At 34.6% G+C, this 20,635-nt stretch overlaps 1 protein-coding gene across 1 annotated transcript in view; it reads left to right on the forward strand.

Moving 5' to 3' along the window:
- BRCA2 (BRCA2 DNA repair associated) overlaps positions 1-20,635 on the forward strand; it is a 60,167-nt gene that overhangs the window by 1,994 nt on the left and 37,538 nt on the right. The window contains exons 3-12 of the mRNA XM_007097645.3: positions 1,335-1,580; positions 6,793-6,901; positions 7,545-7,591; positions 7,693-7,733; positions 7,929-8,040; positions 8,790-8,839; positions 9,724-9,835; positions 10,671-11,789; positions 13,194-17,981; positions 19,904-19,999. Of these exons, the coding sequence (XP_007097707.2) occupies positions 1,335-1,580; positions 6,793-6,901; positions 7,545-7,591; positions 7,693-7,733; positions 7,929-8,040; positions 8,790-8,839; positions 9,724-9,835; positions 10,671-11,789; positions 13,194-17,981; positions 19,904-19,999 (6,720 nt within the window). The remainder of the gene's footprint in view (positions 1-1,334; positions 1,581-6,792; positions 6,902-7,544; positions 7,592-7,692; positions 7,734-7,928; positions 8,041-8,789; positions 8,840-9,723; positions 9,836-10,670; positions 11,790-13,193; positions 17,982-19,903; positions 20,000-20,635) is intronic.

Raw genomic sequence — 20,635 nt, forward strand, 5'->3', positions numbered from 1 at the left:
GAATTGGAAACCATATCGTCAGCTTTTTATACTCTTGTTACATTTACTTCTATTAGTCTTTTTTGCACTTTGAATAAATCTTTTATCCATGTTGTAACATTGGGTATTGATAAATTGTAAAATGTCAGTGTTGTGGATTACAAATATTCCATATATTGACACATTGTATTAAGCGTTAAAAATCACATGTGTTAATTCACTAATCTCATGAGAAAAATCTCCTAAAATTAAGAAGATAAGTTTACAGAGGCTTAATAAACTTTAACAAAATTCGAATTCCCATTTAAAAGCTGTCATTTTCTCACTGGCAACAAACTTTTTTCTGCAGTGATAGGCTCACTTCATTTTTGAGAAAATGTTCACCAAATCACTCAACTCAAAATGACTTATGTGTTGTTCTTTCTACTAAAAATGACTTTCCATGAAAAAGTGCTAATTCAGCTCATAACTCACCACTTGTGCTTTTCTAGACAACTGTCATACTTAATCTGCAGAAATGCTTGATGCATACTTTCCATTTTGTCACAGAGAATATTAAAAAGATGTGCTCAAGGGTTGGGCTTTATAAAATAATTTTTACTGCTTCATTAATGATATTTTAAGTTGGACTGGTTTTTTGGTTTTGTTTTTGACAAGTGCGTGATGATGAATACAATTACTAGCCCCGTTTATTGCCACTGCCTTGACTCATGCAAAGATGTCATCAGTTTTACACACCAAGGGTGCAAATGTCACCATTGTGAAAAAAAGAAATGATACCTTCGTATTATTATGAAAATAGTTTTAACCTAATGGAGCTCTTGAATTTGTCTTGGGGACCTACCCCCCACCCTCACCCCCACCACCAGTAGTCCAGAGACCACACATTGAGAATCACTACTTTAAGGGTAGATAGATCATAGTAGAGATTTTGTCATTTCTCTTTAACAGGAGGGAGTCTTTTTATTCCATTTGATTTGTGAGTCTACATGTTCCTGTACTTACAGATTTGTCACATCCCTTTATGTAGTCTTTGTAATTAAATTGTATCTGTGGAATGCATTCTTGCTATGAATGACTTGTTTCTGAATCCTGAATATAAGAGAAAGAAAACTTTAGAAAAGCTAACTAATATAGCTAGGAGCAATCACCTTGTAACGTTTGTAAACTCTTGTTAGACCGTGCTACAGATTGGAGGGAGAACAGATTACTGCTCTTGTTTAATTAATATGCATTAACAAAAATAATCTACAGTCAAAATCTCAAGCATCCTTTTCTTTGTTATGATCTTTACTGGTTCACGAACTTACCTGTCACTGATTTAAACCAAGATGGAATTTTTATTTTTCTTACAGATTTAGGGCCAATAAGCCTTAACTGGTTTGAAGAACTTTGTTTAGAAGCTCCACCTTATAATTCTGAACCCACAGAAGAATCTGGATATAAAATCAGTTATGAACCAAACCTGTTTAAAACCCCACAAAGGAAACCTTGTCATCAGTTGGCTTCGACTCCAATAATATTCAAAGAGCAAGGTCTAATTCCGCCAATATACCAACAGTCTCCTTTAAAAGAATTAGGTAAATACAGAATAGACTCGGGTAAGTAATGTGGTCCAGTAGACTAGGGGAAAAACATGAACCAGGAATTGAGACAAACCTATGTTAAAACTCCCAGCTCTATTGGTAATTGTATCATACTGGTCAGATCAATCTCTCCGGCTTCACTTTCCCCACTTGAAAAATGGAGATGATGAAAATAATGCCTGTAAGTTTGGATTAAATAAAAGAATGCAGGTACCTAATTATTGTTCCTTTTCTTCCCTCCTTTGACTTAATATATCCTGCCTAGTTTGTTAAATTATATCTTTCTTCTGCCCAAAAAAAAAAAACCAAGTGGGATTTGTTTTGATGTTAATTAAATAAACTCTATTTCTGCAGGTTATCACAGAGGACAGAGAAGGGTATTTTTATCAATTTTCTATAAATGTCTTTTGATTTGGTAACAGTTTCCCTGGCATACATGCCAGGTATTCCAATCAATCATGTAATAAGATTATATGTTCAGCCATTCAAATGTTTATTACCTATTTAAATGACATATTCTCCTTTCTCTGGAGTATTACTGTCAAGTAAGGGGAATTAACAGTAGACAGATAAAGAGCAGTCTAAGATTGTGGCACGTGTCAAAAGCAAAGTACAAAAAGTACAGTGAGAGTTGAGAAGAAAGAGCATAAATAAGTTTGGGGGGGAGTTGGGGAGTGATTTATTTGAATTAAACCTTGAAGGATAGGTGAGATCCAGAAATTTGAAGATGGCAGGGTAATAATGAATGTACTAGGCAGAGGAAAAACGTGAGGAAGATGATGATGTAGTTTGTTAAGAGAATGTCAAGTAATTCAGGTTGTGTTTTTTTTTTTTTTTTTAATGTTCAGTTCTGACACAGAGACAGAGCACGAGTCGGGGAGGGGCAGAGAGAGAGAGCGAGACACAGAATCCAAAGCAGGCTCCGGGCTCTGAGCTGTCAGCACAGAGCCTGACGCGGGGCTCAAACTCACAAGCTGTGAGATCATGACCTGAGCCAAAGTCAGTCGCTCAACGGACTGAGCCACCCCCGCGCCCCAGATTGTTTGGAGTGTTGCATGTCTAAAACGGACCAATAAACAACCTAAGGCTAGAAAGAGCACCTAGAGCCAGATATTTAATGCCAGACTAAAACAATTGAGTTTATTTGATAGGTTGTCCAGAAAAATCACATGTAAATTTGATCATGCTACTTCCTGCTTCAAATCTTTGACTACCTCCCTTTGCCTTCACGATAAAATCTTAACTCCTTAACATGATTTACAAGGTTCTTTTTTAATCTGGTCTCATTAACTCGTGCCTCATGCTGCCATAATTCCTCTCCCACCCATGTAATTTACCATTTGTTCATACTGAATTTCTTTTTGAAACCACTTTGCTCCATGGCTCTTTATAGATTGTTACCTCTGTCCAGAAATTAGTTAGTTCTTCCTACCTTTTTATCTAACAAGCTCATCTTTCAGGTCTTGATTTATGTATGTGCTTCTGGGAAGTTTTCCTTGTCACACTGTTAGCTTCTACTGGAGGAGACTTAAAATAAGCAATTACAGTGGAATAAATACTATGAAAGAGGAAATTCATGGTACCAGAAAATGCACATACAAAGAGGACATAGGTAATGGACAAAGATTTTCTTGTATGTTACTGGATACCTAGCGGCATACAAAGTGAGTATTCAGTAAATATTTACAGAATAAATGAGTATTTATTTTGCTTTGGAAAGCCTAATAACTGGACCCAATCTTTGGAGATTTGTTTTTCAAAATGAGATGCCTATATTGTGAGAATCTCCTGAAGTCCTGAATGAAAGGGAAGATTTCAGGCCCTAATCTGAATCTACTAAATTAGAATCACTAGAAATAGAGCCCATAAGTGTACCTTTTAAACTAATCGGGTGATTCTCATGGAAATGGAAGACTGGAGGCAGGGAGACCAGTTAGGACACATAATGGTCCAGGTTGTAGTGGGCCAACCACCTGAATTAGAGTAGTGGTAGTGAAAGCGGATATGGAAGATAGAAACTGTAAGACCCCACAATATCCTAGACCTAGGGATTTCAAAGAAAGGATCAAGTCACAGGTTTAGAGCATAACTAAGAATATAATGGTGACATTCGTAGACGTTTTAAGCACTGGAGGAAAAACAGGTTTAAGACGGAAAAGGCTTGAAAGGATGAAAAAAAAGTAGGTTGAGTTTTGGACTGCAATTTGAGACAGTGGTGAGGTGTAAAGGTGATGTCCTGAAGGATTTGGGGAATACAAGATTAAAACTTAAGAGAGCATACAGGTAGGAAAGAAAGTTATAGGAATCAACAAAGTGATAAAGTCATCACATGTGTTGAGGAAATTGATTATGATGAGGCTTAGGATAGAGCCTTAAGGAATATTTAGCAGATGAAATGCAGAACACAGAAAAGGAGATCATTCAGTCAACCAATATTCCATACTTTGTGCATGGCAATTTGTTAGACATTAAGGATACAAACATGAATAAGATGCTTTTGACTTCTAGGAACTCAGTCTTGTGTAAGACAAAGTATGTAAATAAATATACAGTGTGGTATATGCTATAATAGGATCACCTGCAAAAGTGCTATGTTGTGGGCATAGTAAAGGGAGCAGCCATCTATTTTAATGGGCTCAGGAAAAGCTCTGTAAACCAGTTTATGCTAATTCCACTGAATCTTGAAAGAGTTGGAATTGGTCTATCTATAATTAGGGAGGGACAGGAATGAATTAATAAGGCCACTCTCAGTGCAGATGAATCAAAATTTTTAAGGTTATAGTGCATAAATAATTCTGACTATAGTTTCCTGATTCCTTTTGTTTTTGTTTAGTTTAAATTCAGTATTAAAATGTAAGATTTAAGCTGTTTTTTAACCTACTTGTTTCATTCTGACATCTATTGTTTTCAAAAGAGAATTATCCCTAAAGTTTCATGAGGAAAGGTACTATTTCTGCTTCTCAGCAGTCCTTTTGAGTAAAATCGTATGAGTTTATCTCACCATTATTCAGCCTTTTTATGAGATTCTCAGATTACTTGGCAAATGTTTTTTGGATATGACTTATTTTTACCTGCTTCATTTTTTTACTTTTTATTTTTTACATTTGGGTGTTCATTGCTAAGCCAATATTGATACTTTATTATCAACTGAAGTCATTTGTTTACATTAGGGTTCATTATTGGTACAGGTCTCTGGTTTTTGACAAATGTATAATGTCATGTATCCATCATTACAGTATCCTACAAGATCGTTTCACTGCCCTAAAAGCCCCTTGTGTTTGCCCTCCACCTGTTTACTCACCTCCACCCCAAGCCCCTGGCAACCACTGATCTTTTTACAGTCTACAGCCTTTTTTTCAGAATGTCATATAGTGGAAATCATACAGTATGTAACCTTTCAAACTGGCTTCTTTTACTTAGCAACATAAGGTTCCTCTGCATCTTTTCATGGTTTGATAGCTCATTTCTTTTTATCACTGAATAATGCTGTATTATATGGATGTACCAGTTTGTTTATCCGTTCACCTATTGAAGAACATCTTGGTTGCTTCCAAGTTTTGGCAGTTATGAACAAAGCTACTCTATCATGTGCGGATTTTTGTGTGGACCTAAGTTTTCAACTCATTTGGGAAAATACCAAGGGGCATGATTGCTGGATCATATGGTAGGCGTATGTTTAGTTACATAAGAAACTTCAAACTGAATCCCAAAGTGGCCGCACCATTTTTCATTTCCATCAGAAGTGAGTAAGAGTTTTTCTTGTTCTACGTCCCCATCAGCATTTGGTATTGTTTTTGTTTTGGGCTTTAGCCATTCTAAGTGTGTAGTAGTCGTTTCCTGATTAAGATCTTTGTTAAAGTGAACTGGGAAAAGTGAAATTTTAAAAATAGGTTTAGCTACTTTTTAGTGTCAACTAAAAGTCTCATTAGAGAAACTTGGATATTTCATTGAAGTGGGGTTTACCTCACACGTGTATTTGGCTTAGTAGTGATTATATCCATTTCCTGTTACTTAAGAAATGAGTAATATAACACAGTGTTTTGCATGTGCTACTGCAAATAGTTTTGTTTGGTCTTTGCCTTATTTTATTAACACTAATGCAACTTATTTTTCCCCAAACTTTTCTAAGTTGGAGATTATAGGATCAGTTAAAGCAACTATTTTTGAAAGCAGTTTTTAAGAGTAATAATAAATGCCTCAAGTACCGTATTTGTGATACAGAAAATGGGAATATTTCCACACTGTAAATTGGATTTGATAGAGCCAGATACAGCTTTAGAAACCCTGACTGAGCCTTATTGCGGAGAAAATAGATGTATTCGTCAACAGTGGTAGTTTTTTCTAATCATTGCTAATTCATCCAGCCAGGAATTGTGGAGTGACTGTAACATTAAGCATTGATTATAGTTGCTAAGGAGACAGTGATAAGTAAGATCCCTACGTCAAAGAGCTCACATTTCTAGGAGGGGAAGCAAGAATGCTGTATGATAAACTCTACGAGGAACATACAGCAGCAGCTATCACTTAATTTCATGTTAGGGACCACTAAATTTTTCCAGAGGAGGTAGTTTCAAAATGGAAGCCTGAAAGAGGATGTTCAGTCAAGAGAAATAAAAAGAGAAAAACAGTTTGTACAAAGGCCTGAAGTGACGGAGAGCATTCTTGCAGGATATGCAGGTGGTTGGGTATGGCTGAAAAGTAGAGTGAAAGAATGTCATAGAAATTAAGGCAGATGATGAAAGTCCTTGTTACTAGGGAGTTTTGTTTTGGAATTTGAGCTTGCTCTTGAGAACAAGATCTTGAAAGTTTTCGGCAGAAGACTAATATCAAATTTGGTACATCGATAGGTTTTTAGTAAATGTCTTTTTCTTTACTCTTATCCTTCATAATACCCTAGTGCGTGTGACTTAATAATAAGGCATAAAACATTCTATTCTGTGTTCCACTTGTGTGGAATTTCAAAAAATTTCTCCTACTATATTATGAACTCCTTGAAGTGTCCCAAAGTGTCTTACATATATTATATACTTGTTGAATGGGGGCACACATCCTTTGAGACCTCCCCTTTTGGAAGGAATCAACAAACTGAGAAACCAATTCAACTGAACTCCCCATACATTCTCCTTCCCAGGATAGATAAGATTTTTTTGTTTTTAAATACTTCCAGAGAATGAAAATTCACAATCCATAGCATATACATACTCACTGAATTATTGTACTGTTTCAGGAAAGGATATTACCAATAGTAAACATAAAAGTTGTTGCACAATGAAGTCTAAAATGGATCAAACAATTGATGTTACCAGCCCGCCTCTAAATTCTTGTCTTAGTGAAAGGTATGGTAAAGCTTGTTCTATTAAAATATTTAAATGAAACATTTTCCTACATATGCTGTTTGTTTTCTAGAAATGCACCTAATTTTCATGCTAATATTTTGGCTAAAAGCCTGAAAGAGGATATTCTACTTTTAAATAATCTCCTTTTAGGTTGAGTCTTTTAATTCAATAATTTTTACATTAGAAACATTTACTTTGTTTTTCTTACTATGTTGAATTCACTGGTTTTTTATCTATATTCTGTGACATTTTTAAGTTATAAAAATATTGATGAAAAGCAATGCCCTTGATATAGCAGCTTAAAATAATTTGTGTGCTTTGAGAGAATATGATTTTATAGATTCACTTTACATAATTGCATAATTTTTAAGTCAAGATGTACAGTTCTTAGCAGTTGAAATTTGTGAGTGCTTTATACATTACTTTTTGTGGACATTTTAAACATAATTTAGTGGTTACTTAATTTTTCATGAGATGTTTACTTTTTAAAAAGGAACAAAATATTACAAAGTAGTGTAATTCTAATAATTGATATGACTGAGTCTTTTTTTTCAATAAGATTAATATTTTATTTCTTCTTGCCATTTCTGTTATCTTTGAATAATGGTTTTTGGTTTGTTTGGTTTTTTTTTTTCCATTTTAGTCCTCTTCTACGAAGTACACATGTAACACCACAAAGAGAAAAGTCAGGTATGATTAAAAATGAGGTTGGTTTTTTTTAGCTCTAAAATACTCTTAAATTTTAATAAAAAAAAAAAAAAGTAGTAATTTTCCCCTTGTTTTATCCCCAGTGGTATGTGGAAGCTTGTTTCATACACCGAAGCTTATGAAGGTAAATATCCCGCCTAGTTTATTTTTCTTGTGGAGAAGTGAGAGTTTGACAACAGTGTCCTCCTGCCTGTGCCCTGAGATTTACAAATACGTACCTATGGTCTCATGTAGGCATTCAGGGAGTGATAAGTGAAAAAAATACTCTTAATCATTAGTGCATTTATGTGAAATAAATAAACTGTTTTCTTATTTCCAGGGTCAGACACCAAAACGTATTTCTGAAAGTCTAGGAGCTGAGGTGGATCCTGATATGTCTTGGTCAAGTTCTTTAGCCACACCACCAACCCTTAGTTCTACTGTACTCATAGGTAATACTAGCAAATGCGTATCATGTCAGATGGTAGATAATGTTGATAGAGTGTCATCTCTAAATGCTTCTGACAAAAAGAAAATAGGAAAAGATAATTGGATAGTAATTAGATTATACTATCTTTGAGAAGTGTGTTAGTAGTTGAGAATAATTTTATTCTATTTATATTGGGACTACAGGTACATTACATGGTGTTCTAGGAGTAGTATTCTATAGGAGTCCATCTATATGCAAACCAGGATTTTTTTTTTTTATTCTAGCAAAAGTACATTCCATTTTGATTCTCTCTTTGGCTAGGATTTAACTTTTTTTGTTGCTCAGATGAAATAATAGAGGTAAAAGCATGTTGAAAAGTAAGAAGTATTTGACATATAATATGCTTTTAGAGTGTATTATTACCTAAATAAATGCTAAAGTCTATAAGCTTTATCCTTAAGTCATGACCCCATAGCTCCATCTGATTTTCTTAGTCTTTATGGATAGTATTACCTTAAAGTCGGGGTCATCAAACCACAGTTTCTTAGCACCTTATGAGTGGTACTAAGGAATTGAATGTAGCTTATTCACTAGGTTGATTGACCTTTCTAATTACCATACTTGAGTCAATTCGTTTTGTTTCAAATGCATCATTTATTTCAGTAGTGTATGTGTCTTTTGATGTATGACCAGAAAATACTGCAGTTTTCACATTAACCTTAGTGTCTGGTATATAATACAGTATAGATAAATTGAATTTTTTTTTTACAGTCAGAGATGAGGAAGCATCTGCAGCTGGATTTCCTAATGACACTACTGCTGTAAGTAAATATGACAAATTGAGGATGCTGTTGCAGTTGCTTATAATTTTAGAATGCCACGGGGCGCCTGGGTGGCTCAGTCGGTTAAGTGTCCAACTTTGGCTCAGGTCGTGATCTCGCGGTTCATGAGTTCGAGCCCCGCGTCGGGATCTGTGCTGACAGCTCAGAGCCTAGAGCCTGTTTCAGATTCTGTGTCTCCCTCTCTCTCTCTGACCCTCCCCCGTTGATGCTCTGTCTCTCTCTGTCTCAAAAATAAATAAACGTTAAAAAAAATTAAAAATAATAATTTTAGAAAGCCTTGAAATATTATCTTGCATTTTTTCATTCCTTAATTTATGATTTATCTAAGTCTTTGATAAAGTCTTTAAGCCTGATCTATGTGATTTTCTTTTTTTTTTTTTAATTTATTTGTTTTTTAATGTACATCCAAGTTAGCATATGGTACAACAATGATCCAGGAGTAGATTCCTTAATGCCCCTTACCCATTGAGCCCTTCCCCCTCCTACAACCCCTCCAGCAATCCTCTGTTGGTTCTCTATATTTAAGTCTCTTATGTTTTGTCCCCCTCCCAGTTTTTGTATTATTTTTGCTTCCCTTCCCGTATGTTCATCTGTTCTGTGTATTAAAACCCTCATATGAGTGCAAGTCATATGATATTTGTCTTTCTCCAACTGACTAATTTCGCTTAGCATAATACCCTCTAGTTCCATCCACGTCATTGCAAATGGCAAGATTTTATTCTTATTGCCAAGTAATACTCCATTGCATATATATACTCTATATGTGATTTTCTTGACTTCCTATGAAGTAATGGTGTCTCTAAGTTGAATATATGCATAGTGAGAATTTTTATACTAGTGACTTCAAAATACAACTTTTGCAGATCTTTAAAAGCTATTTCTGTAACCATGATGAAAGTCTGAAGAAAAATGATAGGTTTATCCCTTCTGGGCCAGACAGTGAAAACAAAAGTCAAAGAGAAGCTAAAAGTCAAGGTAAGTCCTTCTATTTAATTGAACTACTGTTTTTAACTGACAGCATTAAAGTATTATTACTTCTTTCTTAAAAAGAAAATACACTGCTTTTCCTTCTTAATTAATGAAATTTCTCTGAGTAGAAGCTAATGTGATTTAAATGAAAATGTTAAATCATGGTAAGATAATACCATTCAATATCCTATAGTGACACCAAAACAAAACCTATAACTCAAAACTTACAGAGATAAAAATAAGACTAAAAATTAACAAAATGTGAAGGCCTTATTTCTAATTAGTAATTTGGGTTGCACATGTACTCAAAGTTACCTAATCAGATCATTGGAATATTGCATTTTTCTTGGTATGTGTATATCTCTGTAAAAATGTGTGGGATTGGATAACTCTGTGTGTGTGTGTGTGTGTGTGTGTGTGTGTGTGTGTGTGTGTGTAAAATCAGATTTTACTCTCAGTTATTATAGGGCCACAAAATTAATTTGGAACATCTGGTTTGATAAATCTTAAAATGTTAAATTGAGAATATATACTAAGATTGCATGAGTTTTAATTGTGTAGAGCTGGTAAAAAAAAAAAGGGGGGGGTTATTAGGATTAGAGTATGAATAGAAGGCTTTGGAGACATTGGAATCAGTCTTTACCAGAAGAATGGGGGAAGGGTGGCACCCTCCTTCCCTTCCCCTCCCTAAAAGAGCTAGCACTCCGGATAACCCTTTAAATGCCACATTACATGTTATATGGTATATGCTATCTCTTTGAGAACAGTTGCAAGAATAGTATAAATTATATGGCTATATTATAAAATGTTATTAATATGCTTGTGTTTTAAATTTTAACAGGATTGGGGAAAATGGTAGGGAATTCATGTGATAAAGTAAATAGCTGCAAAGACCCTTTTGGAAACTCAACACCAAATGTCTTAGAAGATGAAGTACGTGAAAGAGTTGCAGATGTTTCTGAAGAAGATAGTTTTCCATTATGTGTTCCTAAATGTAAAACAAGAAACCTACAAAAAATAAAAACCAGTAAGACTAGGAAAAATATTTTCAATGAAACAACCAATGAATGTGAAGAAGCCAAAAAACAAATGAAAGAAAGTAAACATTCTTTTGTATCTGAAATGGAAGCAAATGCCAGTGATCCATTAGATTCGAATGTAACAAATCAGAAGCCCTTTGGGAATGGAAGTGATAAAATCTCCAAGGAAGTTGTACTGTCTTCAGCCTCTGAATCGTGTCACCTAACCCTCTCAGGTCTAAATGGAACCCACATGGAGAAATTACCTCTACTGCGTATTTCTTCTTGTGACCAAAATAATTCAGAAAAAGACCTCATAACCACAGAGAAAGAATGTACCAACTTTATTATTTTAGAAGATTCTTTACCACAGATTTCAGGTGTACCCAAGTGTACAGAGAAGATGTTAAATGAGGAAATAGTGGTAAATAAGATAGATGAAGGGCAGTGTCTTGAATCTCATGAAGATTCCATTCTTGCGGTAAAGCAAGCAGTATTTGAAACTTCTCTAATAGCTTCTCCACTTCAGGGTATCAGAAAGTCTATATTCAGGATAAGAGAATCACCTGAAGAGACATTCAGTGCAGTGTTCTCAAACAATATAACTGATCCAAACTTTAAGGAAGAACATGAAGCCTCTGAAAGTGGATTAGAAAAACATTCTATTTGCTCACAGAAAGAGGATTCTTTAAGTACAAGTTCACTTGATAATGGAAGCTGGCCAGCCACTATCAAACATACTTCTGTAGCTTTGAAGAATTCAGGTTTAATATCCACTTTGAAAAAGAAAACAAAAAAGTTTATTTATGTTGTAAATGATGAAACATCTTATCAAGGACTAAAAACACAGAAGGACCAGCAATCGGGACTGATGAACTATTCAGCCCAATTTGAAGCAAACGTTTTGGAAGGACCACTGACATTTACAAATGCCGATTCAGGTACGAGTGTGTGTGTGTGAGAAAGTGAGAGAGTGAGAGAGAGAAAATGTATAGTTTTGTGGCTGTTGACAAGTTCTCTTATTTGAATATGCGAGTCTTTCTCTAATCTTTTTTAAAATATATACTGCCTGCTTTCCTTCTGTAGTTTCTTTTTTGGTTTTCCTTCTGTAGTTTTTTGATTTTTTTAAATCACTGTACTTGTATTCAGTATCGAGCAATGTCTACATACATTATTGTTTAGGCCTTTGATTACCAATGTTCAAAATCATTTTATTCAGACTGGTTGGATCAGTTTGCATAATATACTGTATACAATCATGCCTCTTGAGACAGAGCATTTGATTCAGAATCATCAAGAACTTGACTACTTAATTCCTGCTTTAATTTTGTTATATGTAAATTTGACAGTTCTGTAAATATGTTGTACTATTTACTATAGATATTCTCTAAATCATGTAAAAAAATAGAAAAAAGCTAATTTCTAGCTAAGTTTAATGTAAGTCACTTCTAAAATGAAAGTGGTTACTGTTGTTACCTAGTTTTCTTAAATATTTAGAGATTACTTAGAGTTATTAATATCCGGTGTCAGAGTATGCACAGTGAGACTCTGTTTTTATTTGAGCAGTGATTCCTTTATCAGTAGCTGAATTGTATGTTAAAAAGGCAATTTTATCATCCTTTGAGAAGATTTTAGTGGATAGAATAAACTGGAATGTAGAGGAACTGTTTGAGATTTGGGTTAATTTCCAGAGAAGAATGTTTGATACTGTATACGTCAGAATTAAAATCAGTGAAACAGCTAATATATAGTAGTGGTCATTGATTAAATGAGACTAATATTTTTAACTTCCTAATACAGAATTCAGAGGGATGATTTAAAAAAAAAAAAAAACTCAGCAGTTTAATTCATTTGCCTTTATAATTGACATTAGGTCATTTTTCAGGCCCTTCATCTGTAGAGCCTATTTTTAAAAGCTGATTTTTTTTTTCAGTATCAAAGACTGAATTAACTAAAGGAAGTAATTACTTTTCTAATTCTTTTCCTTTGCCTTGTTTTTTTTTATCTCCTATTACACCCATTTAGCAATGAAACTTTTTTCCAGTTTTATTTTCCAATAAAACTAATTTGAATTTTACTTATGGTGGCTGCTTTCTTGAACTACATACTAATTTTAATTGAATTGATACATGTTAGAAAAGAATACTAAGTTCTATTTGTCTTTAGTTGAAAATATAATAACTTCAAATAGAGACTATTTAGAATTCTTTGTTTTAAGCCTGACATTCGCTTCTTGCTTTTCATGTAATTCTTATCGTAGATACTACCTTTTTTACTTAGTGGAATATATTTAGTAAACGTGATTGATGGTACTTTAATTTTGTTTTGTCACTTTGTGTCTTTAGGTTTATTGCATTCTTCTGTCAAAAAAACCTGTTTGCAGAATGATTCCAAAGAACCAATTTTGTCCTTAACCAACTCTTTTGGGACACTTCTGAGAAAAGTTTCCAATAATGGAAGCAGTTCTCCTAATAATAAAATAATATCTCAGGATCTTGATTATAAAGAAGCAAAAATTAAGAAGGAAAAACTGCAATCATTTATAAGCACAGAAACGGGTTGTCTGTCATCCTTACAGGAAAAACACTGTGAAGATGATACAAAAAGCCAAAGAGTTGCAGATAGAAAAGAAGAGATCTTGCCTGCAATAAGCCAACCTTCTGTGCCATATTCAGAAGTGGAAGATAGTGGTATTCACTTTCAGACTCTGAAAAGCTTTTCATCTGACCCGGATGATACCGGCCAGTTAACTCCTCACCCCAGGGATCCTCCGTCAAACCCAGTCAGGCTTTCCAGAGGAAGAGAATCATATGAAGTGTCAGAGACACTAAAATGTAAGAGTCATGAAGCTGGTTTTGAATTAACCAAAACCATGGAAAATAATCAAGAAATACATGTTTTAAATGAACATGCTAAAAAAGCTAAGTTGTTGTCAACTGAAAAATATGTAACAGAAGCATCACCTTCTATGAAGGTACCATTCAACCAAAATGCACATCTCACAATAATCCAAAAAGACCAAAAAGAAACTACTTTAATTTCAAAAATAACTATCAATCCAAACTCTGAAGAACTTTTCCCAGATGGTGATAATTTTGTCTTTAAAATAACTAAGGAAAGGAATGTTCCTGTTTTAGGAAGTATTCAGGAACTTCAAGATTCAGACCTCTGTTGTGTAAAAGAACCTGTTCTCGAGAACTCTACCATGGTAGTGTATACAGATATGGATGACAAACAAGCAGCCAAAGTGTCAATTACGAAAGGTTTTGATTCATCAAACATAGATGATCTTACAGAAAAGGATAGAAATAGCATAAAGCAGCAACTCAGAATGACTTTAGACCAAGATTCAAAATCAGACATCACCTTGGATTCAGATATGAAATCAAATGGAAATAATGATTACATGGATAATTGGGCAAGACTATCAGATCCAATTTTAAATCACAATTTTGGAAATGGCTTCAGAACAGCTTCTAATAAAGAGATAAAACTCTCTGAACACAACATTAAGAAAAGCAAAATGCTCTTCAAAGATATTGAAGAACGTTATCCTACTAACTTAGCTTGTATTGAAATTGTAAATACTTCATTAGAAAGTCAAGAGAAACTGAGCAAACCTCATATACTTGATCCACAGTCAATTAATACTGTATCTGGGTGTGTGCAGAGTAGCGCATATGTTTCTGATAGTGAAAATCGTCACACAACTCCTCCAACTTTAAAGCGAGATTTTGATTCAAATCATAATTTAACACCTAGCCAAAAGGCAGAAATTACAGAACTTTCTACCATTTTGGAAGAATCAGGAAGTCAGTTTGAGTTTACACAGTTTAGAAAACCAAGCCACATGAAACAGAAAAATCCACGTGAGATGCCCGAAAAACACCTGACTATCTCAAATACCACTCCTGAGGAACAGAAAGATGGTCATCTCCGTCTCACAATTAATGCCCTATCTATCAGTCAGGGAGATAGCAGCAAGAAATTTGAAGGTATAATTGGAGGTAAGCAGAAGTTTGCTTGCTTGTCAAAAACCAGCTGTAACAAAAGTGCTTCTGGCCATTTAACAGGTAAAAATGAAGTGGAGTTTAGAGGCTTTTACTCTGCCCGTGGCACAAAACTGAACGTTTGTAGTGAAGCACTGCAAAAAGCTAAGAAGCTGTTCAGTGACCTTGAGAATATTAGCGAGGAAACTTCTGTAGAAGTAGGTATAAGAAGTTTCTCTTCAAGTAAATGTAATGGTTCTGTTTCAGTGTTTAAGAAAGAAAATTGTAACAATGAGAAAAAGTTAAATGAGAAAAATAATAAATACCGCCTAATACTACAAAATAATATTGAAATGACTACTGGCATTTTTGTTGCTGAAGATACTGAAGGTTACAAGAGAAACATAGAAAACAAAGCTAACAAATATACTGATGCCAGCGGAAATATGTACAACTTCAGAGAATCTGATGGCAGTGATTCAAGTAAAAATGATACAGTTTATATTCATAAAGAAGAAAATGGCTTGCCATATATTGATCAGCACGACATAGATCTGAAATTATCCAGCCAGTTTATAAAGGAGGGCAACACTCAAATTAAAGAAGGTTTGTCAGATTTAACCTGTTTGGAAGTTGTAAAAGCTGAAGAAACACTTCACATTAACACATCAAACAAAGAACATTTAACTGCTAATACAATGGGGCGAATTACAAAAGATTTTGACATATTTGACGTATCCTTTCAGACTGCAAGTGGGAAAAATATAAGAGTCTCTAGAGCGTCATTAAATAAAGTTACAAATCTCCTTGATCAAAAATGTACAGAAGAAGAATTGAATAACTTTGCAGATTCCTTAAATTCTGAATTACTTTCTGGCATAGATATCAACAAAGTAGACATGTCACGTCATGAGAAAATGGAAAATACTGAAAGAAAAGACAAAATGAAAGAAAGTGACCTCACTGGTACTGAAAATAAATCACTGACCCTCCAGCAAAGACCAGAATATGAAATCAAAAAGATCAAAGAACCTACCATTTTGGGTTTTCATACAGCTAGTGGGAAAAAAATAGAAATTGCAAAGGAATCTTTGGACAAAGTGAAAAATCTTTTTGATGAGCAAGAGCAAGATAAAAGCGCGATGACTAATTTTAGCCATAGAGGGACAAAGATGTCCAAGGGCAGAGAGGAGTGTAAAGGTGGGCTTCGATTAGCATGCAAAACAATTGAAATAACACCTGCTTCAAAGGAGGAAGAAATGCAGAAGCCTCTAGAGAAAAACCTTGTTTCTAACGAGATCGTGGTGGTACCCAGGCTCTTAAGTGATAATTTATACAAACAAACCGAAAATCTTAAAATACCAAATCGTGCCTCTCTGAAAGTTAAAGCACATGAAAATACAGGAAAAGAAACGGCAAAAAAGCCTACAACTTGTACAAATCAATCCACTTATTCAGCCACTGAAAATTCAGCTTTATCATTTTACACAGGACATGGTAGAAAAATTTCTGTGAGTCAGTCTTCAATACTTGAAGTAAAAAAATGGCTTAGAGAAGGAGAATTGGATGATCAACCAGAAAAAACAGTGTATAATATATCAGAATATCTTTCAAAAAATAAAGTTGATAATTCTGGTATTGAACCAGTGGTGAGGAATGTGAGAGAGAGAGAGAACACCAGTGTTTCTGAAATAATGTTCACTGTAAGAGAAGCAGACACAGATCCACAAAGCATAAACGAAGATATTTGCGTTCAGAAACTTGTGACTAATTTCTCATGCAAAAATGAAAATACAGCCATTAAAGTGACGGTTTCTGATTCAAATAATTTTGATTCAACTCAGAAATTGAATTCTGATTCAAATGATGCTGTGCCTGTATACACTACAGCAAGTAGTGAAAGAGTCTTAGTTGCACACGAGACAAAAGTGACAGAGGGATTTACAGAAAACTGCAGTATGGCAATTAAGCAAACCACCAAGAGTAAACCAGGGAAAATTGTGGCAGGTTATCGTAAGGCGCTGGATGATTCAGAAGATCCTATTTGTCCTAATTCTCTGGATGGTGCAGAATGTAGTTTGCCTTCACATAAAGATTTTGCTGAGACTCAAAGTGAGCAAACTCTACAACTTAACCAAAGTATTTCTGGATTCAAGAAACGTTCTGAAATACCACCTCGTCAGATTAATTTGAAAACTTCTGATATATGTAAACTTAGTACAGGGAAGCGTCCCCAGTCCGTCTCTTATACAAATGCTCGTGGGATTTTTAGCACTGCAAGTGGAAAATGTGTACAAGTATCAGATGCTGCATTACAAAAGGCAAGACAGGTGTTTTCTAAGGTAGAAGACAGTGCCAAGCAGCCCTTTTCCAAAGTATCATTTAAACATAATGAGGATCACTCAGACAAGTTCACAAGAGAAGAAAATACTATGATACATACCCCCCAAAATTTACTATCATCTGCTTTCTCTGGATTCAGTACAGCAAGTGGGAAACAAGTTCCAGTTTCTGAAAGTGCCTTATGCAAAGTTAAGGGAATACTAGAAGAATTTGATGTGATGAGAACTGAATGCAGTCCTCAGCGTTCATCTACATCTAGACAAGATGTATCAAAAATGCCTCCTCCCTCTTGTGTAGATAACAGAACCCCAGAACACTCTGTAAACTCCAGATTGGAAAAAGCCTACAATAAAGAATTTAAATTATCAAGTAACTCTAACATTGAAAATGGTTCTTCAGAAAATCACTCTGTGCAAGTTTCTCCATATCCCTCTCAGTTTAAGCAAGACAAACAGTTGATACAAGGAAACAAAGCATCGCTTGTTGAGAACATTCACCTTTGGGAAAAAGAACAGGCTTTACCTGAAAATATAAAAATGGAAATTGGGAACACTGAAGCTTTTCCTAATCTTCCTGTGAAAACAGATACAGAAATTCATTCTACTGACTCCAAGGATCCAGAAAACTATTTTGAAACAGAAACAGTAGAGATTGCCAAAGCTTTTATGGAAGATGGTGAGCTGACAGATGCTGAACTGCTAAGTCACACCAGACACTTTCTTCCTACGTGCCAACACTCTGAGGAGACACTTGTGTTAAATTCAAGAAGAGGGAAAAGAAGAGGTGTACTTGTCTCAGTTGGTAAGTGTCCATTTTTTCCTGTTAGCTTGCCAATCACTTAAAAATTAAGTCTTGAATAATCCTGGTATGCTAACTTACAGCAATTCAGGTAATTATAAGCTGTATTATGTTTTATTTTTTTTTAATGTGGAATTTATTGTCAAATTGGTTTCCATACAACACCCAGTGCTCATCCCACCAGGTGCCCTCTATATTTTTATAGACCTTGTGGATGGTTTAGCGGAATGTGATTTCACTTTTGCTATCTCTGAGTCTGTACCAAGAAACATGTTTTGAGGTTATTTCGATGTATTTTTAGAGATTATTAATATAGTTATAATTGAGAAGCTACTGTTTCTTTCCCTAGAAAATTTAACAGCCTGCATAATACAACTTATTAACTGTTTCCATTAGAGAGGAAGAACACAGACGTTCCAACTCTGGCTCCTGTGAAGTTAAAAAATTGGTTTCAATTATAGGTGCTGGTTTGCCTCCTTTTTTTAATCTAGGAAGTGTTTTAAAGTCAGTCATTTTTGGCAGATAACATACTGGTCTTAATGGCATTTGGACTATATTCTAACTTCTCTTTGAAATATGTATGGAACAACTTAGTTCAACTAGGTCAAATGACAAAGAATAATCTTAAGTCATTGAATCTGTTGATCAAATACCATCAAAGTAAATGCCAAAACTAACTCCAGCTTTTAAGTGGATGATCTTAATATTAAATAACTAACTCCTTTGTAAAAACTATGGACTCACAGAATTGAGTTGAATTGAGTTGTCACAGGTCTTGCCCAGTCTCTTCTTACTATAGAGCAAAACACTGAAGCCAGTGTCTTCAACTTGGCACCTTCAGTTACCCTGTGGATACAGAGTTTCTGAATTGTTATCCAGGCCACATTCCATACCAAGTTTATGTTATGGGAAAAGTAGAAAGTTGATGGTACTTACCTTAAACTGTTGCTGTGCTCTGGTAAAAATTTTGAAGAGCAGATGCTTAAAGAGACTCACAGTTCTTTTATGGAAAATAATGGCTTTATTCATAGGAACCCATTTTGTTCATGTGTACTCTCAAGTGCGTTAACCTGCTTAGGGGAAACAACAACAACAACAAACTCAGACTTGTAATAAATGTTCTCAGCATCATCACTATTTAATGTTCCCTCACTTCTGTTATATATGAATATACAGCTTAATCAGCTTCTGGTTACTTGCTAAACAAATCACTTCATAATTTAACACTTGATAAAGCTTTGCATGGACATTTTCATCTCCTATTAAATTCTACAAGTTCATTCCCTTTAATAAAGCATCAAAAACCAGAGTACCCATTATCACCTATTATCTCAGTATGACACGGACATGCGTAATTTGAATTATGGTTTAATTTTACTCTCAGCCTTTGTAGAATTTTTAAATAAGTATTACTAATATTTTAATGTAATTTTGCTAATTTTAAAGTCTTTTCTCCTACTCACTCTAATTCAAGGACCTGCATAATAAATTCCTTCTCGAGTTTAATGCAGGAAAAAGTTTTACTTGAAGAAATTCTGTTTGTTCTTATTTCCAGTAAACTTATAGTTTCATTTAGTGCTAGTTTATTCCATTAAAAAGTAGCTTATCACTGGTATCTGGTAACATCTTTTTATCCCTAGACCCTATTAGATAGTGGTATTTTAAATGGGAAAGAAAGAAAGAAAGAAAGAAAGAAAGAAAGAAAGAAAGAAAGAAAGAAAGAAAGAAATTAATTGATATTGAAAAATAAATTGTCTCTTTCAAAGTAGAATGGTCACTACTTAAATTATAAGTATTATGTATTTTTTGCTTAATAAATTGTAAGAGTCAGGACTTTAGTTTTAAAAAAATGAACTATATAGGCTTTTGAAAAATAATATTGCTATTATTTGCTTTAAAAACATATATGGAATTTTTTTTTTTAGGAGAACCCCCAATCAAAAGAAATTTGTTAAATGAATTTGACAGGATAATGAAAAATCAAGAAAAATCCTTAAAAGCTTCGAAAAGCACTCCAGATGGTAAAATTTGCTTTGTATTCATATCTTTTCCCTCTCTGTAGGTACTACACACAATATTTTTAAGTGAACTTTTCTCAGCTTTTTTGGGTATTTAAATAATTAGACAAGACTTTGCAGTGTGGTTTGTTAAAATTATGTCTTGCTTTGTTCTGTGAGCGTTTCCTTCATAATACCAAGTATGATGTGGAGGTTCTCTATAATGACTTTTTAAATTAAAAAGCTATAAAAATTTAGTAACATCTTAGTATAATAATTTAAGGCTTAGGTTCTGGGAATCCAGGCAAGCTTTTGACCTTCACCATTGCACGAAAATCACTCTCTCCTAAGCCATTTGGTGACCTCCATGTTGGCAAATCCAACAGGCGTTCTGTGTGTTCATTTGACTCCATCTTTCAGCCGCATTTGACAGTTGGTCACTCTTCTGAGACCACCACATGCAGTCGGTTCTCCTCCTGCGTAGCCACTTCTCTGGTTCTTCCTTATTCTTTCCTTCCTCTAAGCATAGGAGTGCCCCAGGGCTCTGTCCTTAGAGCTCTTCTCTGCTTAAACTTCAGTTTCAGTGACTACCAACATTGTTGTCTGCAAGCTTAGCCCATCCTGGAACTCCAGACTTACTTGTGCATTTGCCCTTGATAC

Source organism: Panthera tigris, chromosome A1 (assembly GCF_018350195.1).
Source record: "Panthera tigris isolate Pti1 chromosome A1, P.tigris_Pti1_mat1.1, whole genome shotgun sequence".
NCBI classification, from domain to species: Eukaryota; Metazoa; Chordata; class Mammalia; order Carnivora; family Felidae; genus Panthera; species Panthera tigris.